Source organism: Sceloporus occidentalis, unplaced genomic scaffold (assembly GCF_023333645.1).
Source record: "Sceloporus occidentalis isolate IW3139 unplaced genomic scaffold, rSceOcc1.0.p SCAF_1, whole genome shotgun sequence".
Taxonomy (NCBI): Eukaryota; Metazoa; Chordata; class Lepidosauria; order Squamata; family Phrynosomatidae; genus Sceloporus; species Sceloporus occidentalis.
In genome coordinates, this window is record NW_028316981.1 from 69,494,243 (window position 1) to 69,521,061 (window position 26,819).

Consider the following 26,819-nt stretch of genomic DNA (forward strand, 5'->3'; position numbering starts at 1 on the left):
TGGGGTCTCTCCCAACTCTAGGATTCTAAGATATCTCTATGTCTCCTCATAAGAATGCCCATAACTAACATGGCGGCCATAAATCAGTCGTCAGCGTGAGGTTCAAACGAAAGAGAAATTGCCCTCATCCAAGATGGCGGCCGAAGCGACCGTGAGAGGGATCCTAGAGCGGAGGCCTTCTTTATCCCCGCTCCTGCAGGCGGTGCTCTCCGTCTAGAGGCCTCCTCCTCCTCCTCCTCCTCCTCCTCCTCCTCAGTCTCTATGGCACCGGCCCTTGCGGCGCCCTTGCGGTGGGCCCGAGGGGGCCAAGGGAACCCGGGCGAGGGCTCCCCGGGGGCGGCGTGAGGCGGAGGCCATGCCCCTGGGGGAGTACGCCTTCGTCAGGGCGGTGGGGAAGGGCAGCTACGGGGAGGTCAGCCTCGCCAAGCACCGCAGGGACAGCAAACAGGTACAGCTAGGCCTGGGGCTGCATCCACACTGGGGAAATAACCCGGTTTGGCGGCGCTTTAACTTGTTGTCTGGCTCTTTGCTATGGAATTCTGGGAGCTCCCAGAATTCCATAGCAAGCTGCACTGTGTTTTTCCAGAGGGGTTTGTCGTTGCTTCCCGCTGAAGCTGAGAGAGTGTGACCTGCCCAAGGTTACCCAGTGGGTTTCCATGGCGGATCTGGGATTCGAACCCAGGTCTCCCAAAGGCATAGTCCAATGCTGAAACCACTACACCACACTGGCTCTCAAAGAAGTCATTATCCTCTGGGAAAAACAAAGACCTACTCACTGGGTGGCCATGGATGAGTCACACTCTCTCAGCCCCAGAGGATGGCATTGGCAACCCCCCTCTGAAGAAACTTAGCAAGGAAACCCCATGACAGGTTCACCTCAGGGTCGCCATAAGTCTGAAACAACTTGAAGGTGCGCAACACAGAAATAAAGAGGGTCGATTCCCTTGCAGCCCTTCCTGATTGAACTTCAGAATTGACGCTATCCCCGTTCTGCTGTTTCTTTTTTGATTCACCCATTAATGCATGTTGGGTGTGTCTCCATTGTAGAAATAATGGAGTTTGACGCCACTTTAACAGCCATGGCTGGCCATCTTATAGCATCCTGGGATCTGCAGTTTTGAGAGGCACCAGCACCCTTTCTCAGAGGAGGCTAAAAACTTGTAAAACTACATATCACATGATTTGTGCAACAGGTGCAATAGAAGCATACCATCTTAAACCTTAATCTAGATGAATTTAGCTGTGTTTAAGGCTTGAATCCAGTCCACACTTGCCTGAGTCTAAGAGCTATTGAATTTAGTATGATTTTCCTCCTATACATGTATGCAAAATTCTGTGGATTGAAGCCAGAATGAGGATACAGGTTGAGTCTCCGATATCCAAAATGCTTTGGGCCGGAAGTGTTTTGGTTTTCAGAATTTGGAATATTTGCACATACACAATGAGCAATCTTGGAAATGGGGCCCTAGTCTAAACATGAAATTCATTTATGTTCCATATACAGTTTATACATGTAGCCTGAAGGTAATTTTATCCAATATTTTTAGTAATGTTGTGCATGAAACAAAGTTAGCGTACATTAAACCATCAGAAAGCAAAGGGGTCACTATTTCGTGTGGACAGCTTTGGATTTTGGAGTATTTCAGAATTCTGGATGAGAGAGACTCAACCTATAAATATTTCATTGGAATGAATTGCACTGCCTCATAATAGCCCCTGTCCTGATTTTTAGATTTTATGAATATGGCCATTTAATACCCTTGGTTTTTAAAAAAGTTACAGAACTTTCCCCCCTATATCTCTCCAGTATGTTATCAAAAGGCTGAACCTTAAACATGCGTCGCGCCGTGAGAGGAAAGCAGCAGAACAAGAAGCCCAGTTGCTGTCTCAGCTGAAGCATCCTAATATAGTCACTTACAGAGAGTCCTGGGAAGGGGAAGATGGTTTCCTATACATTGTCATGGGCTTCTGTGAAGGAGGAGACATGTATCACAAGCTGAAAGAACAGAAGGGTCAACTTTTGCCAGAAAGTCAGGTGGTGGAATGGTTTGTTCAAATCGCTATGGCATTGCAGGTAACATGCTTTTACATTTTCTACTTTAAAAGGAGTATGTCTCATTGAATTAACATTGTTTCCTAGAACTATACCATGATGGAATCTGTTTTAGATCCTAATCCTAGCAATTTTGGTGATTCATCCTTACATTATAATTTGGCAGAGAAATGTATGGCTGTAGACATGTTTCCGGTCAATAAACTGGCCTTCTTGAACTGTGATACATGAGAACAAATTTTAGTGACTACTATCCAGTATCATTAAGTTGTTCCGATCCATTTGGATACATTAATTTAAATGTGTTCCATTCTTCTCTCCAAGACACACATTTAAATGAACAGTGTTAGAATGACTGTTACATTATGGAGTTTTGCCAGTTTTGGTAATGTGCAATTCTTCATGATGATGATGTTTCATCATTTCCCGTTCTTGAGAAAAACTCATTTTGCGCAAGCAATAATCATGTCAAATAGAGATTTGTAAATATTATTTTCTTATTTTTCAGTATTTGCATGAAAAACATATTCTGCACAGAGATCTCAAAACCCAGAATGTTTTCCTGACACGTTCAAATATCATCAAAGTGGGAGATCTGGGAATAGCTAGAGTACTGGAAAATCAGTATGACATGGCTAGTACTCTGATTGGCACTCCATACTATATGAGCCCTGAGTTGTTTTCTAACAAGCCTTACAATTATAAGGTAAAGTATGCCATATAAGTAGCAAATCCAGTCTCAAAGTGTCTGTCTATCTGTGTGCAGCCAAAATACCACGACCCATGAACAACAGGGAGGTATAGACACAGTTGGGGAGGGGGTGACTTCCAAGGGGCAGAATCCTGTAGTTTTAACTGTAGAAGCAACTGTGTGTTATCTGAGGGCTTTCGGATCATATTTCTAAAATGTTTTCTTTGCTTTTGTTTTCACAGTCTGATGTTTGGGCTTTGGGTTGCTGTGCCTATGAAATGGCCACTTTGAAGCATGCTTTCAATGCTAAAGACATGAATTCCTTAGTTTATCGAATCATTGAAGGAAAGGTAAACTTTCTGTATAATTTTTACTTGGCTAGCTGTAGGCATTCATCCAAACTCCATATGGACTAAAAGCACATGCTGGCTTCACATGTGCAGACAGTCCCTTCTCTTTTTTCTCTGTTCCCTTCTCCTTTCTCTGTATGTTGGCCCTTGAGGTCTCTTCTAGCTCTATGATTCTATAAATAGTTATTTTGTTATCTAAGAATGCACCAGAAATATTAAACAGTGCACTTCAGGATGTAAATCTGTAATTCCTGGCCACAGTCTTGAGATCTGCATCTCTGCTTTGGCTTTTTCATGAACAGAAATTTCTAAATTTGGCTCATGCAATCTCTCCACCACATATGATGCTAGATTCTTAGTAATTGGACAGGCTTACTATACTACTCAAAGCTACAAATCACCAATAATAATTCTGGTGAGAGAATAGTCACACAGGAAAATAGCGTCAGGGCCAGAATTTGGTTAATCAAGGCCCGAAACAGACAGACAGGAAAGAGTGGCTTCTGGCTGCTTTGGACAGATGACACAAGCATCTGAAATCTGCTCCATGGCCACCTAAGGTGGCCCAAAGCCAGCCAAAAAAAGACTACTAAAAAGTCCTGCACCAATTGGGGCTGGATCGACCAGAGTCTGCTCCAAGCTGTCAGGTTGCTTCACCCCCAATAAAATAAAACTGCCATCTCTAGCCTATATTGTGGTGTACTGAGTGACGTAACATTGGCTTATGAAAATAACCTACTGTAGGCTTGGGGAAAATTTGGTTCTCCAGATGACCTGTCTTAGAATATTTTAGGAAACTGTTTAATTTATTATTAATTTCTCAGAATTAAACATGATAAATAAATAAACATGATGTAACAAAACAAGACCATATTCCAGATAATAACAGGGTTCAAGTAATCTTTCTCATTGAAATTAATAAAGAATAGCTCTATATAGAAATGATGTACAACATAAGGACTCCATAGGGGATGAGAGGAGTTATTTATGGCTGTATCAGTTGGTCTGCTGCACTGGTGCATCTGTTATATTCAGGCTGATTGACGTATTTGCATGGTGTCCTGTATGTATAGAGTCCAACTTGCACAATGTGTTCTGTCTGCTTCAGTTCTTCAGTGTACACATTGCACAGTTCACTCTGTCATGCCTATGAGATTACATGTTTTGCGATGGAGTAAGGCAATAGGCAGTTACAATCTCACTCTCAGTGTCATTAGAATGCAGGGCTAGCTAGAAAGCTCTCTGGGATTTAGTACAGAAATTTAAGGTAGGTACAGTAGTAACTGTTCTTGAAGAGAGTATAACTATTCTTAAGAAAGCATCAGGACAACAAAGACTGAATTCTGGAGGTCAGAGATGTGACATGGAGCACATGAGACAAGTGAAGACTTGAGCTTGGATCTTCCAAATTCTAGTTTAACCACTATACCACAGTCAGACCTATGCTGCACACATTTGGAAAGTTCTAACAATGCTTTTGAATCTGCTCTAGGAATCTGATCATCCTCTCTCAAGAAACAGTTTCTTCAGAAAAGCAAACTCAAGGCTCCAGATATGTACAGTGGGTCCTCAAAATCTGCCGGGGTTTGTTTCTAGGATCCCCTGTGAATACCAGTATCTATGGATGCTCGTTCCATTATATACATTGGAGTAGTAAAATGGTGTCTTTTATATAAAATAGAGAATAGCTCAAGGATTTGTTTTTTGCATTTTTGAGCTGTGGTTGGTTGAATCCATGGATGAAGAATCCATGGGTACAAACAGCTGACTGTATGTACGAACACATGAAATACATGGGTGCTTAAAGCTTTAGAATTCCCATTTGATACTGTCTGACAGAATGGCAAGTTACACAGGATGACCAAAATCAGGACTTTTCATGTATAAATGGCTCCCACTCATTGACTTTGTAAATAAAGATAGAAACAAGAGAAGACAACCTCCATCCCATCTGAACCTTTAGTTGGACATTCTGGACTAGATTTACATAAAGACAGCACTGGACTTTAAAATAACTGCTTACATTGAGCAGAACCCAAGAAAGAGAGCCACAACATAATTCAAAGTAGTGAGATGAATTGTTTTATTTTGCTTTATTGTTTTGTCATGTTTTATACATAGTTGTTTACTTACAATAATAATAAAATGTTTTTTTAAAAAAAATTCCTATTTGATGTCCATTTTTTCCTTTAACAGCTGCCCCCAATGCCAAAAGATTACAGCCTTCAGTTGAAAGAGCTGATAAGAACTATGCTTAGTAAAAAGCCAGAGGAGAGACCCAGTGTGAGAAGCATACTGAGACAACCGTACATCAAGCACCAAATTTCTCTGTTTTTGGAAGCTACAAAGGCGTAAGACACATTTAAATGAGCAACAGTGATTTGCACAATGTTGAATGTAGTTACCGGAACCATTATTTTACTCATTATAATGTGATGATATGATTCTATCATTTTCTCCTTTAATTAAATTGGGTTTAATTCAAAGACAAAATCTCTCAGTGTTTACTAGTAATATGCAGATAGTCCAGGAAAAGGTAAGGCCAAGCTTATTTGGCATCTGCAAATCACCTTTTCCAGCAGTCCTAGTCTAGCACTTCTATCCCACACTGACTTGATAATTTACAGAAACCTTTTTGTGCTGTCTATGCACTTGTGCAATTTATTTATTGCAATAGAATTTATTTTTTGAATGGATGAATTCGTTAAATCTATCTGTAACCTGCAGCTGCAGTCGGGGCTGAGATTGTCCCTAGATGGGTCCATGTACTCTTTCCTTCTGCAGAGCCCTCAGATTTTTCAAACATTTAAGAGAAAAATGTGGGGAAGAGATGTCCTGTGATACATTCCATATGACTAGCCTCTTATGTGGCTCAGCATAGATGATCTCTTAATCCCCCAAGGCAATTCTTTTTTCTTAAGAGTGGCTACAAATGTCTATCTTACTGTACTGAATGCTTTGGCGCATGGCAAGAGACATAGGTTACCCAATGTTTGTTGCATGTACCATGCTTTCAGAATGCATTACAAACCTTTAGGTAAAGAGCTAAGATAATCTTATTTTGATAAAACATAATATTTCCAAACCCCCCAAAACCCAAACCCTTAAATACCTTAATATTTGTACTGTCATGCTTTCATCTTGAAGGAAAACATCAAAAAATCATAAGAAAATTTCTCAACACAATCCCGAGAATTCCTCAGCGAAGGATGAAGTGCAAAATGGAAATATAATAGCTGAAAAGTTTCCCAGTGAACATTCCCTGAAAGCTAAAGAGGTAATTTCTATTTCAGCTCTGTAGTCACAATATTTGTGAACATAAAGAGGCTGTAATCAATTTTGATGACATAAAAATCATTCTTGTTTCTAATTAAGGAGAAGGAACACAGTTAATTGGCCATGCTGCACTCTATCTTTTTTCCCCTGTGATAATACAGTATATATTGCAGTTCTCTATAACTGTATGTTAAGTGTGAGCTCAAATACTAATAGTTCCATTACATGAAGCCACAGCATTACAACTCTTCAAAGTGGCTATCAGCACTAATGGTTTATGATCCACAACAATTAGACAATAGAGTAAACATTCTTTGCCGCACATGTGGGAATACAGTGTATTTAGCCAGGTTCTTGATGGTTATCAGATGAATATCTGGTGCTGTAATAAATTGGCAGTAATAAAATAAAATAAAACAAATGTTGCAGAGCAGCCGTATTCTAGATCACAGATACACCTATGGCTGCACCTTTAGCTTGTATATCACATGTAGTACTTATTCAAGTTGGAATGGAAAGAAAGAGACTCCAGAGTGGAAAAACCAAAAGTGGTGAACAAAATGAATTGTTCATGGCTGGAGCCCCTATGCAGATGGATGTAGCTCCATGCTTTTGCTATAGTATTGTCACATTGTGGCCAGGCTGCACCCTCCCACTGGCAGAACACATACACTACCCATACAGCACAACATTACCATTTGTTTATCTTCCTCTCTACCAATTCCAACCTAAAGATGTCAGAAACACAATGTATGCAAGAATAACTTTTGGTAAGACAGAAAATCTCAGGAAGACACAGCATTTAACCCTGTGCCTTTCTCCTTTCCATCCTATCTCCCATTCTTCAATATGCCCCAGCTCACTACCTCATGCACCCTAGCAGCAGCACTACCTCTTTAATTGACCCTGCAGCCCCATCCATCCCTAGTCCAAGAATGAGCAAAGACTGGAAGGGCTGCTGTCCTGAGCTTTCTGTCTACAGCTTCTTAGCTCCAACTTGAAGCTCCATCATGCTTGGGGTGGTCTTCAAGGATATCTACTTGCTTGTCTAGGGTGTTGCTGGTGTCACTGTATTTTGACTATAGGTATCACAGATGAGTTATGTCTTATTCTAACTGACTCAGCTAGTGGAAAACTGAATAAGGATTGCACTGTTAGATGCCAAGAGCAGTGAGTGAAAGGAAAGCAGTGCTGGCATGTGAAATATTGTCATTGGTAGATTCCCCTTACAAAAAAGCTTGTGTTGATGAAAAACAACCTTGGATTTAGTGTCTTTATTAAAATGGTGCTCTCAAGAGAATCATTGCTGAAAGAAACCTCCCTTCTATAATAATTAATAATTAATAATTAATAATAATTTTTATTTTTACCCCGCCTTTCCAAAGGCATGATCAAGGCGGCTTACAAAAATGAAGGATAATAAAATACAATTAAAAACATCACAATATAAAAATTTTAAAAACATCATTACAAGGGATATGAATGGGAATCTATACAAATCACATTCACCAGGGGCAAGAAAAAAGGACAATGTTTACAATAGTCTGGGGTCAAAGAAAACAGAGAAACAAGGGGCAGAGAAGAAACACTATTAACTAAAGTGAAAAAGCCAACTGAAATAGATATGTTTTTAATTGTTTCTTGAAAGAAACTAATGATGCGGAGGAACGGAGCTCTACAGGAAGCTTATTCCACGATGAGGGGGCGACGATAGTAAAAGCCCTCTGTGAGGTCCTCACCAGATGAGATTTAGGGACCTCCAACAGATTTGTCCCAGATGTTCTGAGTGTGCGGGGCGGATTATATGGGGAGAGGCGGTCCTTCAAGTACCCTGGACCCAAGCCATTTAGGGCTTTATAGGTCAAAACCAACACCTTGTATTGAGCTATGAATGAAAGGCATCTTCTTAATGCAGAAGTACATCTCTGGGCCCAGTCTGACTATGTATTTTTTTTGCTATAAGATACCTTGTGCTTATATTTAAATTAAAGTTGCTGATGGAATCAGTGGGCTAGTTCTACTTATGTATGTGTTTTCTAAATTACAGAATGAAGAGAGGCGTTTAATCAATAATAAAACCTTTGAAGTTTCTTCCTCAGAAAAACTGGCCCCTGAGCCCGAAAAAAGTGCAAACAAGAATGGTTTGAACAGTACAGATATATCTATGGCAACCATGAGCAAAGTGGACATAGTTATAATTCCAGTGGAAAAGAAGAACTGTAGAATTGAACATTTAGTAGATGATAAAAAAGTCAACCATTTATATCCTTCCACTAAAGCAAAGTCTGAAACCACAATAACTGGTCTATACCCTACTGAAGAGTTACTGCAGAAAGTCAGAAAGCCATGCCTGAAAATGGACAATGTAGATAGTAAAGAGACAGTTGTTGGTGCCACAAATGATAATGACGACATCATGAAACTTCTGCAGCCTGTTTCTCAAGCTGGAAACGTAAATGATAGAGTAAATATTTTATTTTTTATATAGTGGAATTTAATTGAAGGTGTAAAGCTGATGAAAATGGAACTGGGATGTTCCAATACTGTACCAGCACATAGTGGCACTGAGCTTGTTATATAAACTGATACCAGACCTTGCTACATTGTGCACACTTAGTTGGCATTGTTGTTCTGGTGCCTCTGCCACTGATAAAGTAGTGTGCTGCTGTTCTCAGAAATCATGTGTTGTGTAGCTAGATCTTTTTCCCCCTTTGAATTTTATTTTACAGTAAGGGACACTTATTTTTTATTTTGCTAAGGTTTACAATGTATATGTGTCTTCAAGTCACCTATTGGCTTAAGGCAAACCCATGAATTTCATTGGGTTTTCTTATGTAAGGAATCCTCAAAGGTGGTTTTGCCAGATCCTTCCTCTGAAAAGTAGCCTACAGCATCTGATATTAATTGGCGGTCTCCCATCCAAGTACTGTGCAGGGCTGACCCTGCTTAGTTTCCAGACAGGATCTGGTGCCTTTACAATACACTTCACTTAATAGAGAGATTGGTGAAATCACAGCAAACTCTCTTTTCAGAGTCTGGATTCTACTGAGAAACTACTAATACCATTTGTTCCTGTAGAAATTATGGTAAGTGTTCAAAGTTTATATTTCTGCAAGGCATGTGAAGTTAACTCTTTCGCTTCCTACAAGAAACAAATGAACTTTAGATCTGGTGCCTTTACAATACACTTGGGTTGTTTGTGTCCCCTAGACAACCACAATGATATTATCCCCCTTTCTTAGATGGCATAAGTTTGGACCATTAATAACCGGCCTCCTTTTAGATGCCTCCCTTTAGATAAAAAAGAGAACAGGCAAAGCAAGCAAAATTGAGACTCGGGGAGTAACACAACAGGCAGTGCCTATTTGCTGTTACAATTTGCCTTCATTTCCAATGTACCAGCTCTTGTTAACCAGCCTTGAGTCGATCTTGACTCATGGTGACCTTGTGGATGAAACATTTCCAAGACCCTCTATCCTCCACTACTCTTCCCAGTTTCTGCAGATTCATACCTGTGACCTCCTTAATTGAGTCCATCCATCTAATAATAATAATAATAAAGTTTATTTTTATTTCCCGCCTCTCCAAAGATCGAGGCGGGATTACAACAATAAAATAATACAAGATAATACAAATCATACAAATTCTAATACAATCAATAAAACACTAATATTGAATTTACCAATTCCTATTCTCTAAAATCAATTTATCAGTAGTCAGTGATAATAGTCGAGAGTGGAATATTGTCATAGATTTTTATATAGAGTCTGATGGGTAAGCCCTCTGGAAGAGATCTAACGTGGTCTTCCTCTCTTTCTAATTCTTTCCACTTTCCCCAACATTATTGTCTTTTCTAATGAGTCGTATCTTCTCATGATGTCACCAAAGTATGACAGCCTCAGTTTAGTCATCTTTGCCTCCAGGGAAATTTCAGGCTCTAGGACTCACTATTTATTCTTTTTACTGTCCATGGTATCCTCAGCACTTTTCTCCAGCACCACATCTCAAATGAATTTACTTTCTTTGGCGGGATACAAACCGCCGCTTTGCGGCGTTCCCCCGCCGGCGCCATTTGCTCCACGCGGGAGCTGCAGCAGCCAAACCGCGTGGCTCCCGCGCGGAGCAAAAAAGAAGCTCCATTTCGGAGCTTGTTTTCGCGGCGCACTGATGACGTCGTGAGGCACCGCTGGCACATTCGCGATGTCATAGGCACCGCGACACGTCTGGACACTATGCGTCCAGTACGTAAAGATGGCGGCGTTCATGTGGAAGGGGTGCCGCCATCTTGTACGTATTGTATACGTACTAGGGTTAGGGGGGTGCGGAAGCACCGCCCCTTTCTAACCCTAGTACGTATACAATACGTACTATATGGCGGTGTGTATCCCGCCTTTTTGTCCATTTTCTTAATTGTCCAACTCTTGCATCCATACATGGTAATGGAGAATACAATTGCATGTACAATTCTGACTTTTGTGCTTAGTTGTTTATCTTTGCTCTTTAGGACCTTTTCTAGTTCTTTCATAGCTGCCTTCCCCATTCTTAGTCTTCTTCTGTTTTCTTGACTGCAGTCCCTGTTCTGATCTATGTTTGATCATAGGTATAGGAACTCTTTTGCTATTTCTATTTCCTCATTGTCTATGCTGAACTTGTGAAGATACTCTGTGGTCATTATTTTTGTTTTCTTTATGTTCAACAGTAAGCCTGCCTTTGTACTTTCTTCCTTGATCTTTCTCAGTAGTTGCTCTAAGACGCAATACAGACCGGCACAAAGCACCATGCTGGGGCCGATTTTAGGGCTCAGTAGGCGTCCATATGCACCCAGCCCTACTACCAGCGCCCATGAGCCATCTTGCCGCGGCTCTGCCCACACGGGGCGCATGATGCCTGTCTGTATCCCCCCCTAAGTCTGCTAATAGTATGGTGTTGTCTGCATATCTTAGATTACAGTGCGCCCTTTCCTTATTCGGGGATTCGTTCAGGATCCCCCCCCACCCCCACCCCCACCCCGCGCAAGGGAAAAAACATGTATTCTTGAGCCCCATCGGAAGTAATGGGGCTCGTTCCGCGGCACGTGCTTCTGGGGCGCACCAGGGTTTTTTCTGGTGCGGCTTCCAGCGTATGCCATGTAAGGCACGTCAGCATATAACACGGGCGCACTGTATTGACGTTCCTTCCTCCTATTTTCACTCCTCCTTCTTCTGTGTCCAAGCCTTTTCTTCATATAATATAATCTACATACAAGTTGAAAAGATGGGGTGAAAAGATACATCCTTGTCGGATTCCTTTGCCAATTGAGAACCATTCTGTTTCACCATGTTGTGTTATAACGTTAGCCTATTGTCCAGAGTACAGATTCCTCATCAGGACTATCAGATGTGTTGGCACTCCCATGTCTTTAAGGGCGTCCCATAGCCTTTTCATGATTTATGCAGTCAAAGGCTTTGCTATAGTGCACATGCTGATTTTCTTTTGGAATTCCTTGGAGCATTCCATTAGATATCGTATGTTTGCAATGTGGTCCCTAGTGCTTTTTCCTCTTCTGAACTTCACTTGGACCTTTGAGATTTCTCTCTATATGTATGGTTGGAATCTTTGTTGCAGAATTTTGAGCATGATTTTACTTGCGTGGGAGATTACCGCTATAGTCCTATAGTTGCTGCAGTCTTTTGTGTCTCCTTTTTTGTCAGTGGGGATGCAAATTGATCATTTCCAATCGATTGACCACTGTTTTGTTTTCCACATCTGTTGACATATGTTGGTTAAGATGGGCGTTGATACCATCAGTATGAGTTGTAGTTGTTCGATTGGAATGTCATCTGTTCCTCGTGATTTGTTTTTCTCCCTTTCTCTTATTGCAGCTTCTACACTTATTAGAATATGTTGTTCATATGGCTCTTCAGTTCATGCATCCTTCATTTTTTCATCTCTTTTGTATAGCTTTTCTGTGTATTGCCTCCAAGGTTTTTTTATTCCCTTCTGATCTTGAATTATGTTATTTGTGTCATCATAAAGCATCCCGGTCCCTTTAATTTATTGGCTCTCATAGAAAAGGTTTCTCATTCTTCCTTTTTTGTTATTGTCTTCTGTTTCCTTGCGTTGGTCATTGTAGTAATTGTCCTTGTCTTTTCTCACTAGGCTTTGTACTGTTACATTCATGGTTCTGACATTGTTCCTTTCTCCCTTTTGTTTTGCTTCTCTTCTTTCTCTTACTGTTTGAAGTGTTTTATCTGTCATCCATTGTATCTTCTCTTTCTTTCTGACTACTGTAAGTGTCTATCTGCATTCATCATTTATTGCGTCCCTGGCTTCTGCCCATAGTTCCTCTGGTTCTCGGTCAATTATGCTTAATAGTGCAACTCTCTTCCTTATATTGTCTTTGAGATATTGTACCAGCTCTAGTCAAACATAAATGATACTTTCCTAGATTCCACAGCTCAAGTTCATGTTATCTGAAGGACTACATTCTTTCTCCCTTTCCCTACCCAATCTCTCCTTGGGCAGCCCAATGAGAGATCGAGGAGGCGAAGGCGGGAGGTGATTCCTCCCCCCGCCGAAGACCCTTTCCCTTCCCAATCCTCTCCTTCAGCTGCCCAGGGACGGGATGGGGGGGGGAGGAAGAAGGGTCTCGAAGGGGCCAAGGCACCTCTTGCCTTCTCCTCCCCAATCCTCTCCTTGGGCTGCCCAGGGAAAAGATGGGGGGGAGAAGGGTCTCGGAGGGGCCAAGTCACATTATTATTATTATTATTAAGCTTTATTTATATAGCGCTGTAAATTTACACAGCACAGTACATACAATCTTTTAATTAGACGGTTCCCTGCCCTCAGGCTTACAATCTAAGAAGACATGACACAAAAGGGGAAGGGAGTGGAGGATGGAGCCTTCTCCTCCCTGATACTCTCCTTGGACTGCCTAGGGAAAGGATGGGTGGAGAAGGGTCTTGAAGGGGCCACAGCACTGCTTGCCTTCTCTTCCCCATCCTTTCTTTGAGATGCCCAAGGAGAGGATTGGGGAGGAGAAGGGGCAGGGAGCCAATTAAAGGGACAGGAGGGTGGGGTAAAAAGGAGCGCTTAGCCCTGCTCCTCTTCGCCCACTCACCCTTCCCTTTAAGTGGCCTCTGAGTGGGGAGTGGAGTTATTCACAATTTTTCCATATTCCTGGGGGTCTCATTCCCCTAACCCCCATGAATATGGAGGGAGGACTGTAGATAATTTAATAAATGTAATTAGAATTTCATAACTCGTATAATAAAAGAACTGTTACACAGGTGAGAACCATCGCCATTTAGTGGCCTATAAATCAAGAAATTCTTCGTTCAAATCCTGATCTCATTGATTTTGTACATTGCATTTTGAAAAGATTTCAGTTTGTACATGGTTTTCTTATAGGGTACTGCCTGCAGAAATGCATGGTGTAATCTTGCTTTTGATAATGATAAAAAAGATAATAATTATGCGTCCTTGATAGTGTAATGTGTTCAAACATCATAAAGGTTTTGTATTTACTCTAGGATGAAGGTCCCGGTGAAAATCCAGACAAAGATAAAGATAAAATTCAGAATGAAAGCACTTACTTTAAACCTCAAGGATCAGTTCATGAACCTTCTCTATCCCGGCAACGATGGCAGAAAAAAAGAGACCAGTTACAGGCGTGTTCAGAGAATGTAAAAATAATTTTCACATTATTTTTTATATGCAGTAATGATTTATATGGCATTTGAAATTTGGCTTTATCATATGTTTTAGGAGAACGTATATGTTGAGCTATATACATTACATTTTCAAAATACAAAGAAGTGTTTTTAAAGGTGTTGCATAAATAGTTGGTTGATTTACATTGATAATACATGATGTTTCTTTAATTAGAGAACATACATGTTGTGCTTCTTGTTTTCATTGTGGAGTTGAATTAGCTGTTTATTTGTGTTAACAACAAGGACTCCTTACATCTAGCCTTGAAGAAAACTTCAGGATTGGTTTTTGGCAGAAGAAACAATCTTTTTACAAAAGTTTGATATCTCCCTTTAAGGTTCCTCGAAGGCTGCCTTCTCCTCCCAGTGAGAAAACAAAGACAAAAGAAGACAACATAGACAAACAGAATGCTCCAGGTCCAAGGGCACTAAGCAGATCTAGAAGCATTGATGAAGCAGTTTTTAAGGTTTGTTCTGGACATCTCTAGAGTCTGCTTTGAAGTTCCCTGGTTGATATCATTTCATCCTATTGAATTAGCAAAACTGTATAGATTGGCTCAGTTAATATGGGGTTAGCTTACTTGTTTTTTAGCTGGTAGGTGGTAGTGGTGATTCCCTGTAGAACCCTAGTACTTCCATGAAACTGCTGGAAGAAATTGTCTGGAGGTTTGGCATTTGGTGTTATCAGTATACAGATGACACCCAACTCTATATATGAAGGAGCTCTGGTGGTACAGTGGTTAAATATCAGTAGTGCAGCCACAATGTTATAAGTTCGATCCTAGAGAGGGCTCCAAGGTCCACTCAGCCTTCCATCCTTTTGTAGGTTGGTAAAACAAGTAGCCAGCTTGTTGGGGAAATTGGCTTACCGATTATAAATTGCTTAGGGAGTGCTAGTTCACTGATAAGTGGTATAGGAATGTTCTTGCTATTGCAATTGTCATTATGAGCCTTGGAGCCTGTCAACCACAAAAAAGTAGTGTGCTATTAAGAATTTTGGAAACGTTAGTTTTCAGTTTTAGTAGTGGTGTTGTTGTGTGCCTTCAAGTTGCTTCCAGTTTATGGCAACCCAAGGTGAATCTATTACAGTATTTTCTTAACAAGATTTGTTCAGAGAGGGCTTGTCTTTGACGTCCTCTGAGGCTGAGAGTGTTTGTCCAAGGTCAACCCATGACTGAGTGGCGATTCGAACCCTGATATCCGGAGTTGTAGTTCAACACTCACACCATTGCACCACACTGGCTCCTTTGGTAGTGTTCCCTTTTGAAAAGTGCCTTCTGACTAAATATGATTATAAAGCTACAGATTTTATTGCTGATGTTACCTTTCCTTATTTTAAAGGATCGGCCATTATCAGCACGAGAGAGGAGGAGACTAAAGCAATCCCGAGAAGACAAACTTCTTTCTGGTAACTTGCTTTTTTGCCCCATGTTCCTTTCTTAATGTACAGTGTAATTATGTAAACATTTTAAATTGTAATTGTTTCCTAAGGAGTTTTAATAATACAGTATTAACAGTGAAGTGATTGACACATACATTATCAGTTTTTGAGTATGCTTTCCTTTTGAGTTTGTAAATAACTTGTACAAACAAGCTTAGCTAACTAATAGCAATAGCTAGTACATTTCTATACCGCTTATCAGTACACTTAAGCACTCCCTAAGCGATTTACAAAGTGTAAGCTAGTTGTCCCAACAGTCTGGGTACTCATTTTAGCAACCTCGGAAGGATGCAAGCCTAAGTCAAGCTTGAGCCCTCTGGCTGAGACTGAACTCGCAACCTTATGGTTTGTAAGTGAGTGGCTGCAGTACTGAATAATTGAGACTTATTCAGAGGTAGTCGTGTTGGCCATGCTACAATTTTTTAAAATGGTGTATTTATTTAAAAATCTTTATTGGAGCAGTTAAAAAGCATGTAATGTGAGCTTTCAAAGCTACACTGGTTTCTTCATTAGACAAACATGTTAAAAATCATATAGGAGAAGAAATGTGTTGAAGTTGCAGTCATCAGCCTACATACTCTCTCAAATGTTACTTCTGTTGTCAGTTAAGACAACTGAGTGTCATTTTGGACATTTCATTAGACTCAATGGAAAAGATGATAAAACTTGATAAAGGGGAAGCTAGTAGAAAAAGAGGAGACTGCATCACAAATGGATTGAGTCAATCAAGGAAGACACAGGCTTGAGCTTGCAGGACTTAAGCAGGTCAATTAATGATGGAATCTTGGAGGTCTCTCAATCTTAGGGTCACCATAAGTCTAAGTCAACATGATGGCAAATAACAGAAAGGCAAACAGCAGTGATTTTTAAAATTTGTTACATTTTTATCCAAATTTTCCTCCAGTGAAATACATGGCTGTCATCTTTCCAACTTTTACTCACCACTAAGATAGTCCAGCCTGTGAAGCTGATTGGACTTGAATATGGATCTTTCAGATCTCAATCAGGAAGCCTGAACTAAATCAAACAGTCTGCTGAAGGCGTGTGTGGAATATTCTTCCCTTCTTTTCCTTCTTCTGTGTCTTCTGAGAAATTTCTCTAGAGGCTTTTCCACTCCTCCAGATGTGGTTGGTTGGTGCATGGAAGGGGGAGGGGTGTAGTGATGAGAGGGGATTGCTAATTCCCAGGTTCTACTGAATTTACATGTTGTACCAGAGGAAGCCAGCTAACTCCTACATTATACTGGCTCTGTCTTTAAAAAATCTCAGATCTGGGCTTTCTGGTAGGTTCTCAACATGACACTCAGATAATTTTTTACATTTTTAAAAATATTTTGGTAAAGAAGTATAGAATAAGACTTTAAGACATTTTTATTCTACCAAGGTTCTGGAAATTCATAGAATCATAGAATCGTAGAGTTGGAAGAGACCACAAGGGCCATCCAGTTGTTGGTTTGGGACTTTGTATTTTACTGTGATTATGCTTGATGTCAATTGTGGTTAAGTCAGCTTTTATGAGTGAGAGACCTCCAAGTCCCCCATCAGCAGCAGCTCTGCTCAGGTCTTGCAGACTCAAGGTCATGGCTTCCTTGATTGAATCTATCCATTTGGAATACTATGTTTCTCTTTTTCTACTGTCTTCTACCTTACCAATCATTATTGTCTTTTCTAGTCAGCTATACCTTCTCATAATATGGCCAAAATAAGACAGTCTCAATTTACTCATCTTGGGTGCGTTACAGACCGCCTAAAAGCGGCAGTCTGTTGGCGGCGCCGGTTGCTGCGTCTGGGAACCTCAGCGGCCAAACTGCGCGATTCCCGGCCGCAGCCGAAAAGAAGCGCCAAAATGGCGTTTCTTTTTGTGCCCCGGAAGTGGCGCCACGAGGTGCTAGTCGCGCACTTGCGGCATCACTTTCACCGTGCGACATCCAGACGCTACATGTCCACGACATCAACATGGCGGCCTCTGTGTGGATGGGAGCCGCCATTTTGTACAGACCCAGTCCGTACTAGGGTTGAGGGGCGTCTAGAATAGATGCCTCTTTTTAACCCCAGCACGCCCCTTCCTAACCCTAACACATACTTTCGGCGTGTGTGTAACACGCCTCGGTTTCTAGGGAGAGTTCAGGCTTTATTTGATCAAGGACGCATTTATTTGTATTTTTGGCAGTCCATAGTACCTGCAAAACTCTCTTCCAGCACCACATTTCAAATGGATCGATTCTCTAGCAGCTTTTATTGCTATCCAACTTTCATAACCATACATAGAAATTTGAAATATAATGGCATAGAGTATCCTGACTTTGGTGCTCAATGATATATCTTTACACTTCAGGATTTTGTTTAGTTCCTTCATAGCTGGCCTTCCTAGTCTTCTGATTTCTTGACTGCGGTCCCTATTTTAATAACTGAGCCAAGGTATAGGAAAACTCTAAACTCTCCCAATATCTTCATTGTCTGCTTTAAAGTTATGTAAATAATCTGTGATCATTATTTTTCTTTTCTTAATATTCATCTGTAAACCTGCCTTTGTACTTTCTTAGCATGTTATTTGGTTTTGTTGTTGTTAACTGTCTTCGAGCCAATCTCAACTCATGGTGATCCTATGGATGAGATATCTCCAAGACTCCCCTGACTTCCACTGTCCTGCTTAATTCCTGCAACCCCATACCGTGACCTCCTTAATAGAGTCCATCCATCTGCCATGTGGCCTTCCTCTCTTCCCACTTCCCTCCACCTTTCTGAAGTATGACAGCCTCAGTTTGGTCATCTTGGCTTCCAAAGAGGTTTCCTGCTTGATCTGTTCTAGGACCCATTTGTTTGTCCTTTTGGCTGTCCATGGGATCCCCAGCATTCTTCTCCAGCGCCGCATCTCAAATGAATTGATTTTCTTCCTATCATCTTTCTTAACTGTCCAGCTCTCACATCTCCAAATCTTTGCTATTTACTGCTAGTAGTATGCTACCTGTATATCTTAGATTGTTGATTTTCCTTCCTTATTTTCCCACCTCCTTCCTCGGAGGCTAGTTTATCTTTGCATATGATATATTCAGCATACAAGTTAAACAGATAAAGTAATAAAATGCAGCCTTACTTAACCCCCTCGCCAAATGGAAAGGGTTTCTTCATATTCTGCCCTAATAATGGCTTCTCACCCTGAATACAGGTTACAAATGAAGATAATCAAATGTTGTGGCACACCCATTTCTTTAAGAGCAATCCATATCTGTTCATGATCTATATGAGCAAAGCCTTTTCTATAATTTATAAAGTACAGGCTGTTTTTCCTCTGAAATTTTTGGGTGCAAAAACATATGTTTGCAACATGACCCCTAGTGCCTCTTGCTTTCCTTAACCCAGCTTGGATATCTGGCATTTCTTGCTCCATATATGGTAAAAGTCTTTGTTATAGAATTTTGAACATCACTTTGCTGGCATGGGAGAGGTTACTGCAATCCCTGGTGTTACTGCCATTAACTCTGGCAGATCCTCCACCAATGTCACCCTTCCCATGCTTCTCTCCAGTAGAGTTTTTTTTGGCATGTTTAGTCAGGCTCTTCAACAAAAGCCTGTCTGACATGGGAGACCTTATTAGCAGCACTGCTTCCATCAGTCTAGTATCTTGCCATACAAAAGCACACAATCCCACAACCACAGAAAGATTATATTACTGCTATATTATTGTAGCTTTTGTTTTTTGCCTTTCATTATAAACCACATAGACTGCATTGGCAAAAGTTTGGTATATACATGCAACAAATTGTAATGTTGAGCTCTTAAGTGAACAGAAGAAGATTCATCTCTTCTGTTCTCAAGATTTTTTCAGATAGATACTGCTATAATGATCAGTTTGAGTAGCCAAAAAGAATAGATTATTCATACTTTTAATTTGTCCCTTTCTAGGGCTTGCTATCAGACGAGCATCTCACTGTATATCTACAGAAACAAAATTTTCACAGGAAGATTGTCATGATCAAATTGCTCTGTTTCCTTCAGAATCCAAGGTACGCAAAAGCTATGTGCTTGAAATAAGCGAAAGCAAAAAACTTTTAATGTTGTGAAGAGTAAAAGGGGGACTGGCTTCATTGTCTAGGTGCTAAAAATACCCTCTTTACATCATTACAGTGCATTCTCCTTAGATATGTAACTGAAGAGAATGAATTGATCAAGAAATATTGGTCACCATTTCTTCATTAATGGCAGCTCCCATAATCTTTTACAATTGGCTACACTGACCAGGGCATTTGGAGGCCCACAGTTGCCTAGTCCTGATCTGTGGCTGTTAAATGAGTTTTGAATTTCTATTGCCATTAATTGCTGTCAAATTCACTTCTTCAAAACATGGACAAAAAACTCCTGACACTGCACTGAGATGTGTAAATGTGACCTGAGGCACAATTTCACATGTGAAAGGATGATTCAAGGCAATTAAGGAGGGGAGGGGTAGAACTTTAATTAGTTGGTATTGTGAAATTAGACTGGCAGGAAACCTTTGGCATTATCATGATGTTTCAACAAGATTTTGAACTAATTCCAAATGTTGCTTTTTGCAAATGTGTAATTCAATAAACAGCTAAAATTTGGTCAAATTTGCACTTCCCCTTCAGTTCAAAATAGCAGCATTGCCAAAGGATGTCCAAGTCAGTGAGATGTGATCAAGAAGTTTTCCAGATGGATTATGACTACGTTGTCTTTTGTCTTTATTTTCTTGTGTTGGAAGTGTCTCATTTTTCTTCAACAGAAAAAGAACTTGCCTAACTGTTCTATGGAGGATGAACTAAGCTCTTCCACCAGCTCTACTGAGAGATCTGATGGAGATTGTAAAGAAGGGTAAACGTTGTTTTGTTTGATGCAGTGCATTTGTGTATTTTTATAGAATCATAGAATAGTAGAGTTGGAAGAGACCTCAAGGGCCATCCAGTCCAACCCCCCTGCCATGCAGGAACTCTCAATCAAAGCATCCTTGACAGATGGCCATCAAGTCTCTGTTTAAAGACCCCCAAGGAAGGAGACTCCACCACACTTTGAGGGACTGTGTTCCACTGTCGAACAGCCCTTACTGTCACAAAGTTCCTCCTAATGTTGAGGTGGAATCTCTTTTCCTGTAACTTACATCCATTGTTCCGGGACCTGTTCTCTGGAGCAGCAGAAAATAAGCTTGTTCCCTCCTCAATATGACATCCCTTCAAATATTTAAACAGGGCTATTGTATCACCTCTTAACCTTTTCTTCTCCAGGCTAAACATCCCCAGCTCCTTAAGTCGTTCCTCATAGGACATGGTTTCCAAACCCTTCACCACTTTAATCGCCCTCCTTTGGACAGGCTCCAGTTTCTCAATGTCCTTTATGAATTGTGGTGCCCAGGACTGGACACAATATTCCAGATGGGGCCTGACCAGAGCAGAATAGAGTAGCACAGTTACTTCCCTTGATCTAGACACTATACGTTTATTGATGCAGCCTAAAATTGCATTGGCCTTGTTAGCTGCTGCATCACACTGTTGACTCATGTTCAACTTGTGGTCTACTTGGACTCCCAGATCCCTTTCACACGTAGTCTCGTTCAGCCAGGTGTCCCCCATCCTATATCTATGCATTTCATTTTCCCACCCTAAGTGCAGTACCTTACATCTCTCCACATTGAAATTCATTTTGTTAGCTTTGGCTCAGCTTTCCAATCTGTTAAGGTCATTTTGAATTTTGATCCTGTCCTCTGGGGTATTAGCTACTCTTCCTAGTTTGGTATCATCTGCAAATTTGATAAGTATAAATATGTTGATAAAGATGTTGAATAGCACTGGGCCCAAGACAGAGCCCTGTGGGACCCCACTGGTCACTTCTCTGCAGGATGAAAAGAAGCCATTGTTGAACACCCTTTGGGTTCGGCCAGTCAACCAATTACAAATCCATGTAACAGATACCTTGTCAAGCTTGTTTGCAAGAATGTCATGGGAAACCTTGTCAAAGGCCTTACTGAAATCAAGATATACTATATCCACAGCATTCCCTTCATCTACCAAGCTGGTAATTTTATCAAAGAAAGAGATTAGATTTGTCTGGCATGACTTGTTTCTCTGAAACCCATGTTGACTTTTTTGTGATTATGGAATTGCCTTCTAGATGTTCACAGACTCTCTGTTTAATGATCTGCTCTAGAATCTTGCCTGGTATTGATGTCAGGCTAACTGGATGGTAATTGTTGGGATCCTCTTTTCCCCCCTTTTTTTAAGATGGGGACAACGTTTGCTCTCCTCCAATCCACTGGTACTTCTCCTGTTCTCCAGGAGTTCCAAAAGATTATTGTCACTGGCTCCGATATTACATTTGCCAGTTCTTTTAATGCTCTTGGATGTAGTTCATCTGGTCCTGGAGACTTATATTCATTTAGATTAACAAGGTACTCCTGTACTATCTCTTTGCTTATTCTGTGCTGAAATTCCCCTATTCTCTGCTCCAGTATCCTCAGGTTGAGCACCCTTTTCCTTTTCTGAGAACACAGAGGCAAAGAAGGTGTTGAGTAATTCTGCCTTTTCTTTGTCTTCTGTTAGCATTTTGCCATCTTCTCCACGCAGTGGCTCTACTATTTCCTTTTTCTTCCTTTTGCTGTAAACATATCCAAAAAAGCCCTTTTTGTTGTTCTTAACCTCTCTAGCAAGCCTGAGTTCATTCTGTGCTTTAGCTTTTCTGACTTTACCCCTACACAGGCTAGCTAGTTGTTTGAATTCCCCTTTGGAGATTTCCCCATGTTTCCATTTCTTATACGTGTTCCGTTTAAAAGTTAGCTCAGTTGATCTTTATAGCAGTTATGGTATCACTGTGCCCCCAATTGAAACTCTACTAAAGGATTTCTTGGACATCTAGTTTCAAGGAATATTTACATGGTCTTCTGGTTTCATTTTTTAAAAATGTTTTTAATTTCTTATTTCTTAAGATGTATGCTATGTATTTACATGCAACTTTCATTTCACTATTTTGCCAGTCCCACCCAGGAACCAATCTGAACAATGAGCTTCCAGCAATGATATGCTGAGGGGAGATGGAATGATAAAAAAAAGCTGTAGTATTGTTTAATATAATTGGTATATGAAAACTGAATAAAGAAAATCCAGATTTTAAAATGATTTTAATTGCAGTTTTTTGCTTTGTTGTAAAGCTAGGTGCCTTTTTGTTCCTGACCAATAGTTTAATTTACATTATAAAAGCTGCTGAATGAAACAGGTACAAAATCACTTTTTTGAGAAAATTGGTTTAATTGTCCTAGGCTCACACAATACTTGTAGTTTTTTCCTTCAGTGTGGCTTTTACTATGTGACTTCCAAAGAAGCAGTGTTTATTTACCATGAATGCCCATTGATCTAAGCACAGAGGTACAAGCTATTGATTGTGTGTGTAGTTTATTTGAATGTATTGCCTTGCACCACCTTAGACTTTACAGTATACCCCCTGAAATGTAGGGAAAAGTGAGTTATAAGTATCTTGATTTCCATTAATTTCTGTGGGTGACTGAGCCAGGAAATGAGAAGATTAAGAATAGTGAGAGCGGCTATGAAAGAAGTAGAAAATATCCTAAAATGAAAAAATATGCAATTGAGCACAAAAGTTAGAATTATACAAACCACTGTATTCCCTATTACTATGTATGGATGTGGGAGCTGGACAGTTAAGAAACAAAATAGGAAGAAAATCAGTTCATTTGAGATGTGGTGCTGAAGAAGAGTGTTGAGGATGCAATGAACAGCCAAAAAGATGAATAAATGAGTCCTAGTGCAGATCAAGCCAGAAATCTCCCTGGAAACCAAAATGACAAAATGTAGGCTGTCATATTTTTAGACATATCATGAGAAGATTCATTAGGAAAAACAATAATGCTAGGAAAGATGGAGGGAAGTAGAAGAGAGGAAGGTTGCATGCTAGATAGATGGACTCTATTAGGGAGGTCATGAGTATTAGTTTACAGGAACTAAGCAGAGCAGTGGAAGACAGGGAGTCTTGGAGATCTGTTATCCACAGCGTTGCCATGGGTTGAGATCAACCAATAACTATACTTAGCAACAACTATTAAGTATGACTCTACAGTTCTCCCTCTGTTTTTGCAGACTTTGAGTCCACTGTCTCGGCCTTTTGCAGACCGGCAAGTGGGGAGGGTTAAAATGGTGCATGTGTCCATTCAAGCCATTTGGGCTTGAATACGTGCAAATTTCCATTTTTGTGGGGTGTGTGTGTCTGGAACGGATCGCTGTGAAAATGGAGGGACGACTGTATACTGTGTCATTGTAGTCTGTTTAAAATACTATCTGGATTCAAAGATCTAGTTGTAGATCATAGAATCATAGAGATGGAAGAGATAACAAGGGCCATCAAGTCCAACTTCCTGCCATGCAGGAACGCTGCCAACACAGACTTTGGGTTTGTGTTTTTTTAAACAGCAGTCTGGTTTTTTCTGTTGTGCACATATTGCTGCAACTTCAAAGCTGATGTCATCAGTTTGATGTGGAATTTTAAAAGGAAGTGTTTATCAAGAAACAGGTGTGGGAAATAAGAACAGTTAAAGCAGGTGTGGGCAACTGCCAAAAATGCTTAATAATACTAACCCACAAGTGAGTAAAAGTCGAGTTCTAGTTTTGAGAAAGCCCTCTATAGTATTAAAACAACAAAAAGGACCCTGTAGTCAATTTAAAAGAACTGCCTCTCCTAAAGGCTTTCAGAAGCACTTCACCCTGTACTTTTTTCTTTAAACAAGAACAGTATGGATGGAGTTTGGAGGGTTCAAATTTCACAATAAACAGGCTTGAAGAGGCTTTTGTGAAGGAAAAGACTGGAAAAGATCAAGAAGAAATAACCTTATTGAAATTAAGATTGACACTAGAACTAGTCACGACCACTGCAATATTAAGAGTGCTCTTTATTGTAAAAGTGGACATTTGTTTGATTCTAATTTGCATGATTCTCTGTCCCTCTTATTAATTCTACGGCAAAGGGGTGATGTGAGATTTTCCAAACATTAGGATCCAAGCCATTGCACAGTACAGCTCTGCACATTAAATGCTAAATAGTTCATTGCTTTTTAAATCTCAAATTATGAACTAAAGGTGAGATTTGAATGTTTTATTCCTTTTGCAGGAAAACAAATGAGATGAATGACTTGGTACAGGTGATGACACGAACACTGAAAATGGACAATAAAGAAAATTGTTCACAATCTGCAATACCTGAATCTCAATTTAGAGTTAATAGGAAGTACAGGGACACCTTGATTTTACATGGGAAAGCATCAGAACCAGATGAATTTCCATTTCAAGAACTTCCCACAGGTCTGTATCATGTTTGAAAGCAGTGATATGCAAATAAAGATTTGTGCTGTCCTATTAATGGACAAGGCTAGTAATACTGTTAAGATCATGTTCCCTTTTAAGGGAAGAAAAATGCCATATGCTCTGTCACTCCAGCATAGGAATATTCTTTTGCTGATCTCGCATTTTAGAAGCAAAAAATGATCAAGACAACAAACTCCAAAGTTAATTTTGTGGGAATACTGATGCTTGACTGATGTACGTAGCTATGAATAATAGCAAGAGATAGCAAGGGAAATATAGTTTGGAAAGGTTCTTAAAAGCATATTGATCAGTGCTAACAATGAAATAGAAAATGTTCTACTATGAGTTTTACCATCATAATTTATCTTAATTGCTGGAAATCTAATAGAACTCAAAGTATCTTAACAGTGATGACATTTTTTATTCTAGATGTTCTGTCTGGACCTGAAAAGATTAAGAGATTGGTTGAAATTCTAAGAGCAGATGTAGTTCAGGGACTTGGAGTGGCATTGCTGGAGAAGGTGTATGATGTCCTGGAGGAAGACGATGAACATAAGAGAGAGGTGTGTAATTCTTTCTACAGCAATGTGGCAGTTTTTCTTTTCTGTAATATGAGTGGAAACTGAACTGCAGTTTCAAGTAATCCTAACCAGCTGTTCCACTTCTGGAAAGTCTCAGTCCCCATCCCTGCTTCTTCTAGACAAACCCAATTACATGACACTGTCCACAGTGTTTAATACCACAGTTAAACTTGAGAACTCATACATTTTAAATCAGCAGCCATACTGAAAAATTGCTGTCACAATTTTGCAGAAATATGTACAATCTAGCTTTGGGATACTTTGCCCTACATCTATATCTGTTTCTTGAGATTTATTGCCATTTAATAGGATTATATGTATCTATAAAATTGTAGGCACACAGTTATAGTTTATGGCCAATATCAAGGGTCACATAAAGAAGATTATTTATGCAGGTGATCTTTCTTATTTCCTCAAATTTTGCATCAGAAAATTCATGAACTAAACAGAGCAGACTGAACATGGAAGAAGAGCAGCCTGCGTCACTGTGAGATATTATTCTATCAGCATACATGTACATTCGTCCCTTCACATTCGCTGGGATTAGGACCCTGTGAATGTGGAAAAACCGCAAATAACAAAAAACCTATGTTTTTACCTGAGAGAATGCCTCTCTAGGAATCTCTAGGTCCTCCAGTGCAACTTTGTGGTCAACATCTGCCAGACATTGACCATAGAATTGTGCTGGAGGAGCTACAAATGCCTAGTGGAGCACTCTCTGTATGAATCTCTGGGTCCTTCAGTGTGATTTTTAGTTTTTTAGATTTTTAGATTTAGAGTTGTGCTGGAGGACCTAGATATTCCTAGAGAAAACATAATAAAATCTGTGAATAATCAAATTTGCAAAAGTCAAAGCCGTCTGAAGGGACGAGTGCAACTTGATTACTCCCTAAAAGTCCACATGCTAGATTTGCTAGAAATATGAATTACAAGGTATCTAATTTTCAAACATATTTTTAACAGCTGTATCTGCGGGAGCTCATGGGAGAAAAGTACACATCTTACAGTATGAAGGCCCGTCATTTAAAGTTCTTAGAAGAGAATGTGAAGCTTTAACAAATATCTCATTTGAGTCACTCCTTAAAAGAACAAAACTTTATTCCATTGTTTATAGCTGACTGGACTATACACATTAATCTGCGGAGTACAATTTTTACTGTACTGTTTTTTTAAATTAATTGTTGAGCTTGTTTGGTTTATCAATAGCAATGTATTTGACAAAGGTAATAAAAGATATAGATAGTATTTCTGCAGTGGTTTGCTTTCTTTTTCTTTTTGTCTTGAAGTATCTCCTTAAATCTCAAAACGTTTCAAAGATCACTTTTCAGGATGCAGTCTTGCACACAGTCACAACTAACTCCACTGCATTTCTCTGAGTTGTGCATACTGAACAGGATGGGGAATTGCAATCAAAGCTCAAAAC

The 26,819-nt window shown here is 40.0% G+C and overlaps 1 protein-coding gene across 6 annotated transcripts; it reads left to right on the forward strand.

Moving 5' to 3' along the window:
- The first annotated feature begins 60 nt into the window (after positions 1-60).
- On the forward strand, positions 61-26,641 carry NEK4 (NIMA related kinase 4). 6 transcript variants are annotated; one of them, XM_089524091.1, is made up of 16 exons: positions 61-448; positions 1,808-2,074; positions 2,562-2,759; positions 2,987-3,094; positions 5,291-5,445; positions 6,242-6,371; positions 8,418-8,834; positions 9,403-9,456; positions 13,882-14,019; positions 14,400-14,528; positions 15,403-15,469; positions 19,405-19,505; positions 20,243-20,331; positions 24,622-24,812; positions 25,245-25,378; positions 26,360-26,641. In XM_089524091.1, exons 1-16 carry the CDS (start codon positions 356-358, stop codon positions 26,450-26,452), a joined length of 2,364 nt encoding a protein of 787 aa, XP_089380217.1. In that variant the 5' UTR covers positions 61-355; the 3' UTR covers positions 26,453-26,641. The 6 variants fall into 6 exon arrangements, with proteins under 6 accessions (XP_089380217.1, XP_089380199.1, XP_089380208.1 ...); XM_089524073.1 differs by having other exon boundaries at positions 62-448; positions 13,882-14,034; XM_089524082.1 differs by having other exon boundaries at positions 62-448; positions 8,418-8,822; positions 13,882-14,034.
- The last annotated feature ends 178 nt before the right edge of the window (positions 26,642-26,819 follow it).

What these genes read in the sequence shown, in the direction of transcription:
- NEK4 (XM_089524073.1), top strand. Translation starts at nt 356, where the DNA reads ATGCCCCTGGGGGAGTACGCCTTCGTCAGGGCGGTGGGGAAGGGCAGC. An exon ending in ACCGCAGGGACAGCAAACAG is followed by an intron (nt 449 to 1,807) that starts GTACAGCTAGGC and finishes ATATCTCTCCAG; the next exon opens with TATGTTATCAAAAGGCTGAA. An exon ending in AAATCGCTATGGCATTGCAG is followed by an intron (nt 2,075 to 2,561) that starts GTAACATGCTTT and finishes CTTATTTTTCAG; the next exon opens with TATTTGCATGAAAAACATAT.